The following is a 14,386-nucleotide window of genomic DNA, read 5'->3' as shown; positions in this document are numbered from 1 at the left end:
ATCCAGTTCTGGAGATTACCACAAATCCATTACTCTAATCAAAGACCAGCAGTTATTTAAAAGCCTGACTCTCAGCTGCAAGAAAGAAGTCAATAGCATTGACAGTAAATATTTGTACTTTTAAATAGACTGTTTTAAATAAATTTTTTTAGAAGTCTCTTCAAAAGTCTAGTATATTGTTTCATTTGTTTGAATCAGGCCTTTAGGATGGGGCATATCAAAAAGGAAGAATTCGAGTTTGCTCTGAGTATTTTCCCTTGTTTTCTCCCAAACCAGCTTTGGTTTCAAACCAAAATGATTCACAACAACTTTCTCAGGATGTTTCATCCATGACAGCAAGGCTACCTTTTCCCACCCTCATGAAACCTCTTCCTGCGATGCAGTGAGTAGTACGGCAAGTTTCAGGACAGCAGTGGTTTCAGTGCTGCTGGACCTTGAAGTCTCCAGCCTTGCACAGTGTCCAGAAGGAACACGAACTATTCATCTTTCAGCATCTCCACACCACTGTAAGTTTCAATAAATCACAGATTCACACAACTGTTAAGGTTGGAAGGGACCTCTGAAGATCATCTAGTCCAACCACCATTACACAGGAGCACATCCAGGTGGGTTTGGAATATCTCCAGAGAGGGAGCCTCCACGACTTCCACTGGCAGCCTGTTCCAGTCCTCTGCCACCCTCAACATAAAGAAGTTTTTCCTCTTGTTGAGGTAAAACTTTCTGTGCTTTAGCTTATGGCCACTGCTCCTCATCCTGTCACTGAGCACCACCAAAAAGTCTGGCACCATCCTCTCGGCACCTGCCTTTGATATATTTCTATGCATTAATGAGATCCCCCTCTCAGTCTTGAGAATGGAAACAAACGCTTCTTTCCACTTTAGTTTCACCTGATGACGTTCAGTCACTTCCCAAGAGAGTACCTTCCTTAACACACGCTCACAGCAGAAAGGGGAGCTCAGCACTCCCCGTGCTCACGCAGGCTATGCAACTCAGCACCACCCGGCCTGCAAGCTTCACCCCGGTTCTCCCAAAAATGAAAATTCACCTTCTTTCGTTAACCCTGGGCATTTCAGTCCATCAAGGCCCGGACCTGATCTACTGAAGTCAAAGCAGGCAGGATCCCTCTCTCTGCAGGCTCCACACCCAAAGCAGCGCCGTCTCTCCCAACCCCAGCACTACAGCAGGACAGCTCCCTATACACGCGAGCGGAGCCCACCAGCGAGCCGGCCCACCCCAGACCAGCCTGGGGGCAGGGAGCAGCCATCCTGTTCAGGGATAGATAACAGCCCCCGGGGCTGTTCCCGCTCCACCCTAAACCAGCACCTCCTTCATCCTGGGAAGGACCCCCAGGACGACCCAGCCCCCGGGTGACGAGGACACCCACCTCTCTCCACCCTTCCCGTCGCCCCCCGAGCGCAGCCGCCCCCTCACCGCGGCGCTGCGGGCGGTGCCACCGGGCGGCCCCCGGCGAGCCCCCCGCTCCGCCCGCCGCCTCTCCCGGCCGGGCCGCTCTGCCCCGTCGCCGGGGCGACGGCCGGGGCGGGACCCGCCGCCGGCAACGCCCCGCTCGCCGCGGTCACGGGGCGCGGCAGGCGAGGCGCCGGGGCGGCATCCCAGCCGGAGCCGGGGAGGTGGGTGAACCCCGCCATGGGAAAAGAGGGGACGGGCCGCGAGGCTGTGGGAAAGCGAGTGGCGCACAGCGCGGTGTGCGCATGGCGAGGAGAGCCACGTCACGGGCTCCCTGAAGGTGGCACCGTGGTACGCGAGATCGTTTTCAGACTGCCTTTACTATCATTACTGGTAATGGTAATTATGTATTAAATATGTAATTGGTGCTCTGGTGAGACCCCACCTAGAGTACTGCATCCAACTCTGGCGTCTCCAACACAGGAAGGACATCGACCTGTTGGACCAAGTCCAGAGGAGGGCCACCAAGATGATTAGAGGGATGGAGCATGTCTCCTATGAGGAAAGCCTAAAAGAACTGGGATTGTTCAACCTGGAAAAGAGAAGGCTTTGGGGTGACCTGAAGGGAGCCTGCGAGAAAGATGGAGAGAGACTATGTACAAGAGCATGTAGTGACAGGACAAGGAGGAATGGGTTCAAACTGAGAGTAGGTTTAGATTAGATATTGGGAAAAAAATATTTACTGTGAGGGTTGTAAGGCACTGAAATAGGTGGCCCAGGGAAGCTGTGGATGCCCCATCCCTGGAGGTGTTCAAGGCCAGGTTGGGTGGGGTTCTTGAGCAACCTGATCTAGTGGAAGGTGTCCCTGCCCATGGCATGGGGGTTGATCATCTTTAAGATGATCTTAAAGATCCCTTTCCAACCCCAACCATTTTGTGATTCTATGAAATAAAGCCGCCAGCTAAGCTGCTGCATAGTTAGCATTTGTACATAAATTCCCACCTCTGGTATTCACAGCTGCAATGAAACCTGAGGGATTTTTTTTTTCCTCTAGCATTTATTTTATTATTACTATTATTATTTATAGTAAGCAATTTATTAAAATGCACATTGTTAATACTGATACAGCGGAGAAACTTTGAATGCTGTATGTATTCTAAAACATAAGAGTACTTTTGGCAGGGAAGTCTTGTTTTAAGCTTCAATTCTTAACATTAGCTTGAACTTCTTATTTTTTAATGTTTTTGAGAGCGAGGGGCAAGAAAATGAGGAAATTATTTTGACACAGTAACTACTAGTAGCACCACAGAGGGAAAGGCAGAAAATTGTTTTAGCAATTCAGATTCCTATCTGCTTCACCAAGCTGAGCAAAAATGGGAAGCTGTCTTCATTATACTTTTGTTTTTATTATATTTTTGTTTTGCCCTCTCCCTCATTAACTGGTGTGGTAACTTTGTGATGGTTTAAGAACTGTTGACAGATTAATTGATTCTACCTCAAGTCAACTGGGTGGAACGTGGGGCTACGGGAATCAGTTTTCTGGAATCCAGAGGATTTGACCACTTGCACATAGGTTGCTGAAATGAAAGTACAAGAAAACAACATTATATTTTCTGAAACAAAATATGCCTGTTTCCTTTACTGAAATAAAACATCAGAGGTGACTGCCAGGTAAAATGAAGTTCAAAGGTGAGACTTGGACATGAGAAAGAAGGTCCCATAACCCACAGGTTATCTCAGGCAGAGATTCAACAGGAGATGACTGTACGTAGCAAAGCATTTAACCATGCAGTAACCAGTAAAAATGTGTTTGAACACTATTACATGTATACATTACATGTGTGGAAATACCTCTCCACTGCCAGTGGAAATGGTACAACAGCAGTGTCCCCTCCCTACCTTTGTGTCCTTTCCTCACTCTACAGTTTAGCAATGTTCCATGACTATTGTTCTTCCTCCTCTGGTGTTGCCACCCAGTTTCATAGAATCGTAGAATGAATGGGGTTGGAAGGGATCTTAAAGATCATCTAGTTCCAACCTTGCTGCCCTGGGCGGGGGTACCTTTCACAAGACCAAGCTGCTCAGAGCCCCATCCAACCTGGCTTTGAAGATTTCCAGGGATGGGGCATCCACAGCTTCTCTGGGCAACCTGTTTCAGTGCTTCACCATCCTCACAGTGAAGAATTTCTTCCTAATATTTAATCTAAACCTATCCTCTTTCATCTCAAAGCCATTCTCCCCTTGTCCTCTCACTACATGCCCTTATAGAAAGTCCCTCTCCAGCTCTCTTGCAGGCCCCCTTTAGGTACTGCAAGGTGCTGTAAGGTCCCTCCAGAGCCTTTTCTTCTCCCGGCTGTCCAACTCTCTCAGCCTGTCTTCTTAAGAGAGATGCTCCAGCCCTCTGATCTCTCTGCGGCCCTGCTGTGGACTTGCTCCAACAGATCCATGGCTTTCTTTTGTCCCCAGAGCTGAATGCAGCACTGCAGATGGGATCTACAAGAGCACAGTAGAGGGGCAGAATCACCTCTCTCGACCTGCTGGCCATGCTGCTTTTGGTGCAGCCCAGGATACAATTGGCTTTCTGGGCTGCAAGCTCACATTGATGGGTCATGCTGAGCTTCTCATCAACCAACACCTCTCAGTCTTTCTCCTCAGGGCTGCCCTCCATCCATTTTTCCCCAGCCTATGTTTGTCCTTGGGATTGCCCCAAACCAGGTGCAGGACCTTGCACTTCACAGAATCACAGAATATTCTGAGTTGGAAGGGACCCACAAGGATCATCAAGTCCAACTCTCAAATGAATGTCCTGTACAGGGATCGAACCCACAAGCTTGGTGTTATTGGCACCACGTTTTAACCAGCTGACTTGGCCTTGTTGAACTTCATGAGGCTCACACTGGCCCACCTCTCAAGCCTGTCCAGGTCCCTCTGGATGGCATCCCTTCCCTCCAGCGTGTTGACTTCACTGCACAGCTTGGTGTTGTTGGCAAACTTGCTGAGGATGCACTTGATCCCACTGTCCAAGTCACTGACAAAAATGACAATGCTTTTTGTTGCTTGTTCAGCATTTCTCGTCTAATTACAGCCACTTATAAGAGACCTCACACAAGCAAGGAGTCTGATGTTTAAATAATTTCTGAATTAGTTTTGCACAAGTGAAACACTTAAGTTTAAATTCTGTTACTGAGACCTTGTGTCTCTCAGTTGTTAGTACTTTTTGTAATGCTCCCCAACATTTCACACACACGAAGAGAGATCAGCTGTAGACAGAACTTGCCAGTGTTTAAACTAGACTGACACATGGTGTGGAGTTGCAGGACAAGCGCTGCAAGCCAGTCACTTAACACTTCATTTTGTCATGAAAACAGGAGAGAGGTGCTGTTCTGTGCTCTTGCTATGAACCAGGAAACTGAAGGAAAGACAACAGGCTGGAACAAAGAGACCCAGGAACCACAGTGATATTTGTGAGCCCTTCTAAAGGACCTCTGAGAACATCCTCATGCACCTGCTTCCCTGCTTGTTTTACAAAACAAGAGAAGCAGACTCACTGCTAATTTTCTGTTGAAAGAACCTTCTTTGGTTGTGGTCCTTAAAAGTGTTGATGCTTTGCTCAAATGCCAGCCAAAATAGCTGAAACTGACTTTTCCCAGACACCATCACAAGTGCCAGCACGCATGTTGAAGCTGATAGGGATTGTGTAAACTTTATTTTTCTGCTTGTGTGAATGAGTTTGAGCCAAATGAGTGATGTTTCTCTGTGATACTTACTCGCACCTGTATCACCCCGCTGATCTTTGTGTTGCATGTGGATGTGTGTTGAAATGCACTCTCCATTTTGCACAATCTCAGCTATAGCACTATGTAAACAGTGCCTGGTTCACTCTCCCTTTGCTTGTGAGCAACAGGAAGATACTTAGTTTATACAGCTAGAACACTGAAGGCAGTAATCCAGCCATTGATAACCACCGTACACCAGTTTCATTATTTCTAAGGCAGAGGGATTTTAACAGGCCTGGACTAACTTTTCACTCTGTGTGTTGGGAGGAACTAATCCAACACTAAATGTCTCAGTTCTCCCCTTTTTATCTGCATGTGACTTTTACTGATAAGGGTGGGAATGACATGAACTTTCCTAAAAGCATCCCTAGAGCTGCATTGGGCATCCTGCTGAATGTCTCTCAGGAAACATGATCTACTTTTGTGAAAGCTGTCTCAGTTGTATTAGATAGCTTCCCCAAAAAAGACGTGAAGAAAAAAACCTAGAAATCCAGAACAAACCCCAGAAAATCCCCAGGAAGAAAAAAGTCTCAAATCATATTCTGCAGTGTTACATTGGTGGTTTCCACCCCTGAAACTCAGAGGAAAGCTTCTCTCTGTCTTTAAAGATGATAGTTTGTACCCCAAAACAAGGAGATGAACTGCTTCAAGTACAATAAGCCCAAAACACCCAATTTTCTTCATGCGTTGTTTGTAGCATGTAGCATGTTTAAAAAGCCCAGAGTTAACTTGCTTTCAGAAGAGGAGCAAGGGCTAAGCAAATTGCTCAGACTCTGACCAGAGGTCTTTGGCATGACTGGATGGAGACCAGGACAGTGTGCCAGACTCTATCCTCCCACCAGGAGGAGATGGGACCATGAAAAGATGCCCACACGTATTTGCATCTGTCAGACGTGTGACACATGCCTGCATTTGGTGGGTACACGGTTATTATCATGCAGCTTCTTGTCTCTAGGAGGCACCCATTCAGCACTTGTGCCTTTATACTTTGTCATTAAGAGGCTGCTGTTTTGGTACAAAGGGCAGCCTCAGCGTATGGGGGCAGATGGTACTTTACCTCAGTAGGGCCCTTGTAACTTATATGAAGCCGGAGCCAGAGGAGGCCGAGATTTGAAAACACCTTTCTCCCCGCTCCCTCTGTGACTTCACCATAACAACAGGAATTTGTTAGATGAAGACGTCTGCCGTAGTACAGGATGCGGGCTGGCAAGGGGCTCCTCTCACATGCTCAAGGCAGGACCAGAAACCTGAAAGGTCCCCTGGAAAGGGACGATTAATGGAAGAGAAGATGCTTGCTCAGGGACCGAAGGGAGTGCTTCTTGCTTCAGAATGCTGCTTTGCCTGAGTAACATGCTTTTAAAGTCAATCCTGCAGCTATGTAAACCTAAAAGGAGGCTTTCAGTTTCAGCTTTTTTATTGTTACAGAAGCTCACGTTGCCTTTACATTTGCGTATTTTGAAGAGAAAACTGTCTGCAGCACTACATTTATTCATCTGATCTATCTGAAAAAGGTAACATACAGATATCACATCCCAGACCCTTGCACGTGAAAGGGAGCAAAGTGAGAAAGACTGCAATAACCCTTAGAGTGGTTTTATTTGTTCTAGTGCTACAGATGATGCAGCAAGGTAGTTGCTCAGAGAGCTTTTCACTGTGTGTGATCAGCTGTCATGTTTATTAGAAATAAATCCACACCCTAAAAGTAACATTGTAACACAAACAGCTACATTTTCTTTACTGGTGTACAAAGTTCTGCTTGAAAGGCTGTGTTTAATTGCATAGCATAATCATTTAAGCATGCAACTACAATGACAAAGTTTTATACCAGTAATATAAAGAGCACACAATCCCTACAGGTTGTCTGGATATTTTAATAACACACAATGTTTTAATAACTTTTGCTTGAATTGTGGTTGACTAACTCCTCTAAAATCAATATAAAATGTAGCAATTTACACCTTTGAAATTTTCCTCAATTTTCACATCCGCTGTGAATCCTTCCAGATTTTTTAGTTATTTTCTTTGGCATTATTCTGCTCTTATGCTTTTTTCTCTTTAAACTTATAAGGCTGTAAGAATTGATTTTTATTCTACATGTCAATTGCCTCAATATAATTTGGCATACAGATGAGAAATCTCAGTTCTGTAAGTGTGTTATATATTCCTAAACTCTAGAACTCTCCATCAATCTCTCTGGGTAGGAAACTCCCTCACCACCACCATTTTTTTAGTTATCATTATTATTTTTTAAGGTTAGTATATGAGCTAATTATCAAACTGATGTTGTTCGGCTGAATCTGTTCTAATCAGCAATTTAAAACACCTGGTAGAAGAATTGGCATAAGAGTTTAACAAAAGCCAAGTGAGATACACAGCAAGTATGCTAAAAGACAAGGTAAGTTTGCTGGACATGAATTAATTTAGTGTTTTTGTGAATTCCATCTTCACGTGGCTTGAATTTTTAAAGTGCTGAACAGTCCACTGCTGAAACAGGATGCTATTAACTAAATTTCTATAAGGTTCAATTTAGTGAGTCAGACTGAATGCATTGTTTTCACAAAATTACAAAAAGAAAGAAAATATTCTTCATCAGAAATAATTATTTTAAAAACTCAGTTATTTGTACACTGTGCATTGCAATTCAAGTTTATCAGTTTAATGATGGCTTCAACACACAGAACCTTATAATTCTAACTAGCCAGCTGCTCACACTAGTTTACATGGTGCTTTTTTTTTAACCATGATTTCATGTTTATTGAAAGAATACAGTAGCTTGCTGTTACTCAAAACATAACATAGCAAAAATATACATCAAACATTTTAAAAAACCAAAACTCAAAACGGAGTCTCCAAGAAGTTACAGATACCTGGAAACTTAATAATAATGATACCAAGAGGAAACACTTTAACCCCTGACCAATCCCCTGTGTCTGCTTAGCTCCCTTGCTTGGCACACACAGTTTGGGTGCAGGTTCCCCAGTACTAGTCAGCTTTCAAAATATCTAGCTTTTAAACCAGCATTGCTCTTCTGTTTTTTCTTCTTCATGGATTAATGGAGAAAGGCTGCTAGGGAAGGTGCATTCAACACTAACCTGCACTGCTAACCAGGTAGGATGTTGCATTTTTAGACAGGATGGAGTTGTATTCATGGATAAAGTGAATTCTGCAGCGGTACCCGTGCAGTATTGGTCTGACCAGTTTTCCAGACCCCTTTAGACAAAAAGCACTTTCACTGCAAATGGTTTTCAGGACCATGTATGTTAACCCTGACACCCATGTGATGCTGAACGTGTTTGGTGGGAGTTATCTGAGCCTTCCTGCCTTCAGGTTGAGGGGATCAGTTCTTGGTGTGGCTATGCTGGGCTGTCCTTTTTGCACAGAAAGACTGGACAGTCTGTGCTCTTGATACAGGGGATCAAAAAGCAACATGAAGTCAGCACGTTTCATTTCTCAGGTTTCAGTTTTTCCATTTCTCATTTCAGAGAAACTTAACTGGTCTTTCCATTCATCAAAAGGATCACAGCAGATAAATGGCCCATTTAGGTGATTTATTCTGCAAATTGTCTTGCTTTCATTTCTTTTATTTCTTTCTTTTCCTGCCATTTCTTTCAGTTGACTATAATCTATAGCCACCTTCCCTTCATCTTTTTTTCCATTCCCTGATTAGCATTTTCTTTCTTACAGATGGACTGTTTCTCTCAAAGCTTGAGGAGTCTGGCGGGTTTCACTTGCTGTCAAAGGAGGCTGTTGTCTTCCAGAAGTGCTGCACCTCCATGTTGCTTTCTCCTAGTTGTGTTTGGGGCTCAGCTCCTTGTGCCATTTTAGAGATTGTGTGGGGCTGGTTTGAAATTACATGCAAAATATACTTCACTCAGCACAGCTCCAGAAAGGCACTTTTGGGGAGAAAGATGTTGTGATGTGCTGCTTCCTGACCTCTCCTCAAATCCCAAACCACTGGGCTTAGCATCCACAGGGTCAGCCCAATAATGTATTTTCCCACCTGCATGTATTTGCCATTTAGGCAACATCTAGTCAATATTCAGCACTCTCAAACCTTAAAGTCTGACCTTCGTGCTCGGCATAGCTGTTGCCCAGCAGGAGCCCATACCGATAGCTCTCCATGCTCTCGGCTGGTTTGGGCTTTGTAGGGATGGAGTCATGCTGGTAGAGCAGTGCTGACTTCACCATCCCAAAGTCTTCCTGAATCTTCATCCCTGAATAGATAGCACCAGAGACATTTTCTGCCACGTGGGTGTAGCTCTGGAGGTTTTTCATGTCACAGAGGTTGTCACTGTATTTCAGTGCAGGCGGCTTGTACGCCTGGTAGGACACCTTGGTGGTGGTGGTGATGACCGTCTGCAATGGTGGGGCCATGGGAGCGGGACTGGGACTGTACCTGCAGGGATAGTCCCCACTGTAGTAAGCGTGGTTAGCACTTGCTTGCATCTGTCCGTAGTCACCCTGGTCTCCGCTGCCAGTTTTCCCCCAAGCTGGTTTCAGTCCATAGTGTCTGCCAGGGTTATCAAAGCTCTTATCGTGGGTAGTCACAGTGCTGTAGTGAGACCCGTTCAGACTGATGGGGTCTGCATCAATGGCAGGGCTGGTCAGATCTTTGTAAAATGTTGGGTAAGGGCTAGAGCTTATAAAGGTAGGAACTCCAAACTCGTAGCTGCATGGCCTGGGCATGTAGATCCTTGGATTTGGGCACTTAGGGTATGATGATAGCTGGTCCTCTTGGGAGCTGGCCGAGTCATAAGGTACTTTGTAGAGGTCTGTGTTCTGCAGTGAAGGATAAGACTGGGCTGGAATTGAAAAACTGGAGTCTGTGATGATACCAACTCTTTCTTGGCCATCCATGCATGGAAAATTCTGTAGGTTATTGGTGTAACTGCTGCTGTCATGGTACCTTCCTGCCTGACAAGGAGAAGTAGATACTTGAGATTAAGGAATCAATATTGCCCACACACATATATATCTCAATACTTGTGCTATTGCTTGTTTCTGCCCAGAATTAACAGATGTAGCATAGTGTAAATCTTTTTTTGCCCTCGGATCTCCAGTACATGCTTATGACACCTTTCTAATAGAAAAAAAAAATTAAAAATAAAAAAATTTTAATTTATGTCACCTTTTTAATTGACTAATGACTTTGACTTACCTCTGAGTTTAGAGGTCTCTTTTTCTGGGAATGGTGATAAGAGGACATTTGCTTCTTTATTGCACTTCGTCTTGCCTCTGCCTCTGATTTACTCTCTGGCCTGGGGTGGTCATGGACACCTTTAGCCTATTTAGGATTAACAAAGAATTAGATGTGAACGGGAAGGGGGTGAGACAAGAGAAGGTGCAGTAAGTAATTTAAGAGATAGCCACAGCATGGTTTGTAGTTTGGCACAAGAGAAGAGGGAGGGAAAACTAAACAACAAGGAGGGATTCAATGTAAAAAGAAATAAATAGAATGAATCATGATTTGGAGGTAGATAGAAGGAAAAAAATGAGGGAGAAGTTGTTGAGGACTGCAGAGCTGATGGAGGAGCGGACATATTACCTATGTTTGAGACACTCAGGAGTAGTTAATTAGAACCAAGGGGAAAAACATATACATTTAGTTTCATTGTTTTTCTGCAGTCCAGTATCTCAGTTCTGCTTTATAAATGTACATATATAAAAATTGTATACATAGGCTTTTAAAGAGGTTTCATGCCACAAGATGACAAATATTCTCTTAAAATAATACACCTTCTTGAATAGGACTGAAAATTATATCCTGGAAAACCATCCAAAGATGCTCTGCTATTGAAATACCTGTGGATATGCAGATCTATGTAACCAAAACTATACTGGTATCTGATGAAGTAATGTATTCTACATGTCCTTACCCATTACATTTGTCTGAATGCACCAACATATAGTCCCTAATACAAAGTAGGAAGCTTAAAATTGATTTTAAAACACTGTCCTTTCTCAAGCAGAAATTAAATTCTAAGCAAGGATTTATCAGCTATTTTGATGGTAAAAGTCATCTGGTTTTGCATGTCTGTAACAGAACATCTGAGTAAGAATAATACAGAATATGGCCAATTTTCTTCCATTTACTGACCAGAGAACAGAATTCACTGTCTGTGGGTCAGGGAAAAAAATTCATCTGGCAGAGAATGTAATCTCATGGAACAGAAACCTTATGTTATTCTAATGTTGCTATAAAAAGAACAAATCAACGGGAAATTTCAGATTTTAGCTTTCTAAATTTCCTTTTCTTCCTGGCAAGATTTTAAATCCTCAAAACTGAAAGGCTAGTTTCATGTGAAGTAGAATTTTCATGTATCAACTCCTGCAGTTTAAGCTAGATTTTTTTTTTCTATTTATTTTAACAGGAAATAAGTATTAAGTCCTTGGAAAAATTCAGTTGTCAGATGTACTAGGGTGCAAGACAATCTTTTTGTTTGTATTTGTGTTCTGTAAACAGGAGAATTTTAGACATCAATTGCGATGTTATAGTGAAAATTGAATATTGTCAACTCTCAAGTACTGTTTTTAAAAAAACAGCCAAGTGTTATTTCATTTGTTTTTGCCATACTAGTACTAAACAGAAATTCTGTCATGGACCAGAACTCTGCTGTGCTCACCATGTTCAGTGTTAAACACAAAAAAAATACAGCGTGGGAGTAGGAAGAAATCTCTCTCCAGATATTATTTTATATACAGACATAATTTATATATATGTGCACAAATAAATATGCCTGATTTTTACCTGGAAAAATATTGCTTTGCCATCAAGCCTCCAGAAGTTTGTGACGGGATAGCCACTGTGTCCTCGGCAAGGAATCAACTCAAGGGCTGAATTGCAGTTTGGGCAGGCTTTCTCTGTGAATAAAGAAAAAGAAACTACTGAAGAGATTGGTTGAAGGCAAGGATGTTTCCTGAGAGTAAACAGAGCTCACGAGCAGTATGATCAGACTTCACTGAAATTCCAATTAAAATATATTGTTCAAGGAAACACAACAGACTACCAAGCATAACTGAGTGGTATGAACTAGAGCTGCATACTTGACATAAATGCTAATGATGTAAAGGATTTCAAATCTGTTTCCCCTTAAGGATTTACAAATAGACATTGGTGAAATTTGTAAATAAATCACAGTCTTTACAATTATGGCTTAGTCTGCCTGCAAGTAACAGTGACTCCAGTTTAGACATCAAGCCCAGATGAAAGAAATGTGACCCCTTAGGCATCCCAGCTTTCTTTGGGTATCCCTCACTTTGTTGCTTCTGCCGAGCCTTGTCGCATATGGCGGGGCGAAGCTGCAGCCTGGCTCCGCCGGGCAGAGCACAGCTCCTGGCACACACCACCACTCCCAGGCAGGACTTCTTGAGGATCTGGCAGTTGTGGTTGTTGGTGTTGCGCATGGCCCAGCCACTGAGGTGCCTCTGCGCGTTCTTCTCCTCGCTGGAGTAGATGAGCCGCACGTAGCCATCAGGCCATTCCTGGAAGGCATCAAAGTGCTTGGGCTCCTGCAGCAGGGCAAGTGGGGTAGAGGGGCAAGGCAGCAAGGAGAAGAGCAAGAGAATATTATCAGTATATCACAACCTGATATTTTTGTCCTGTTACAAAACACACAACAGGAAACAAAGACTTTTTCCATGACCATCCAAGCAGCAGAAAAAGAATTATTGAAAGAATAACTTATTCAGAAATGCTCTAGAAGGGAAAAGGCAGTCTGAGCTTCCATGTTTCAAGAGTCAGGATCCTTTCCTCCTTTGCACCACGATCCATAATTACATGGTCTGTTGTCACAGGTGCCTCTTTGCAGTGGGGTTACCCAGCTGTAAGGCATCAGCCTGGTTACCAAAACTTCCTAACTGGTCTGCCACCAGTGTGCCCAGAGAGGACGCAGACCACCCTGATCATGACTGCTGTTAAGTTCTCCTTGTTGTGGGACCATGCACCTGCAGGCAGGAAACTAGAAGTTTTAGCTATGGAATGGTTTCTTAGACTCTATCTGAGTTAAGACTTTTGCTAAGAAACAGAAATAAAAAAGAATTGCTCTTGCAAATACAGTTCCAATATGCATAGTGGCTCAAAGAAAGAGCATTTCAATTTTGGATTTCACTGGCTTTCTGGAGCTCCTTACTAAAATGTAATTACTAGAACAATGAAAGAACAACTGAGATTGTAAACTGTAAATATTTACAGTGCAAGTAAAGAGTTCCTGCAATGCTTATTTAACATATATATGTACCACATGTGAGCAATTCCAATGAAAGCAATAAACTACCAGCATTTACAGTATTAAGACATTCTATAATAGCATGGACTATTAAATTAAATAAACTTGAAGCAGAAAAAAGTTGTAAATTAGCACATTTAAAGCTCGCAAGTAGACAGAAATTGGAGTGCTTGGTAGCATCAAAGTATCACATCAACAAATGAAGGAAATACTTAGATAAGTTAGATTACAGTAGTAAAAAACAGTTAATTCAAGCTTCTAGTCAACATTTCTTGAACAAGAAAGAAGGAGAAGGAAACTGGCCAAACTGAGCCACAGATTATATTAGGTCTTCGAGCACAGCTGCCCAAAGCTGTGTATTGAGTTCATATTTTTATTGCCAGTCATTTCATAAGGACTGGGGAAAAAAAAATGAAAAGGTGCAGGAAAAATAAGGCAGACATAAAACGAAGTTTTTCTCCAACGGAAGGTTGCTCCCCTGTTTCCCTAGTAGCCCACCTCCTCCTCTGTTACCCTCCCACCCATCCGTTACCTGCGGCAATTTGGGGTCGTTGATATCCCAAGTCTGCTTCATGGCGAGAAGTAACAATGCGCGATGACTCCCGCTTTTTTATGCCGTCGGGGCGTCGCCCAGTTGGAGGGGAGTTCTCAGCCGGCTCCGCAGGTGGAGCAGCAGCACAACCGCGGCACTTGGGCAGGCGGGCGGGCAGGGGCTGCGCTCCCCCTCCGCCACGCAGGCGGGTTTCGCTACCCTTACCTGGAGGTGTGTGACGGGGGGTAGCCGTGGGGGTTTGGCGCGAATCCACCTCCTAGCACCGGGGGCCGTGACCTCGGCAAATTTGAGCAGGGTCTGGAAGTCTAACCCGGCGGTGGCGGGGCTTTGCCGCTCGCTCCCACAGGTGCTGGGATGGGAGAGGTTATGGGGAGATGGGAACCCATCTCCGTCTGGCCAGGACGCCCTTGATGTTGGATTTCGAG

At 43.9% G+C, this 14,386-nt stretch overlaps 1 protein-coding gene across 1 annotated transcript; it reads right to left on the bottom strand.

The window, feature by feature from the left end:
* Positions 1 to 9,124: 9,124 nt before the first annotated feature.
* LOC135408302 (chorion-specific transcription factor GCMb-like) lies at positions 9,125 to 14,082 on the bottom strand. Its single transcript, XM_064643527.1, has 5 exons — positions 13,941 to 14,082; positions 12,440 to 12,692; positions 11,932 to 12,044; positions 10,342 to 10,467; positions 9,125 to 10,097 (listed from the first exon to the last, which is right to left on the bottom strand). Exons 1-5 carry the CDS (start codon positions 13,980 to 13,982, stop codon positions 9,216 to 9,218), a joined length of 1,416 nt encoding a protein of 471 aa, XP_064499597.1. The 5' UTR covers positions 13,983 to 14,082; the 3' UTR covers positions 9,125 to 9,215.
* Between the last annotated feature and the right edge of the window lie 304 nt (positions 14,083 to 14,386).

Source organism: Pseudopipra pipra, unplaced genomic scaffold (assembly GCF_036250125.1).
Source record: "Pseudopipra pipra isolate bDixPip1 unplaced genomic scaffold, bDixPip1.hap1 HAP1_SCAFFOLD_306, whole genome shotgun sequence".
NCBI lineage: Eukaryota > Metazoa > Chordata > Aves > Passeriformes > Pipridae > Pseudopipra > Pseudopipra pipra.
This window is presented reverse-complemented; position numbering and strand designations above follow the sequence as displayed.

Excerpts from the sequence above, each read along its gene's own strand:
- LOC135408302 (XM_064643527.1), bottom strand. The coding sequence starts at position 13,982 with ATGAAGCAGACTTGGGATATCAACGACCCCAAATTGCCGCAG. Across the intron at positions 12,693-13,940 it reads ACGACCCCAAATTGCCGCAG|GAGCCCAAGCACTTTGATGC; the intron begins GTAACGGATGGG and ends GCCCTGCTGCAG. Across the intron at positions 10,468-11,931 it reads GCAAAGCAATATTTTTCCAG|GCTAAAGGTGTCCATGACCA; the intron begins GTAAAAATCAGG and ends AATCCTAAATAG.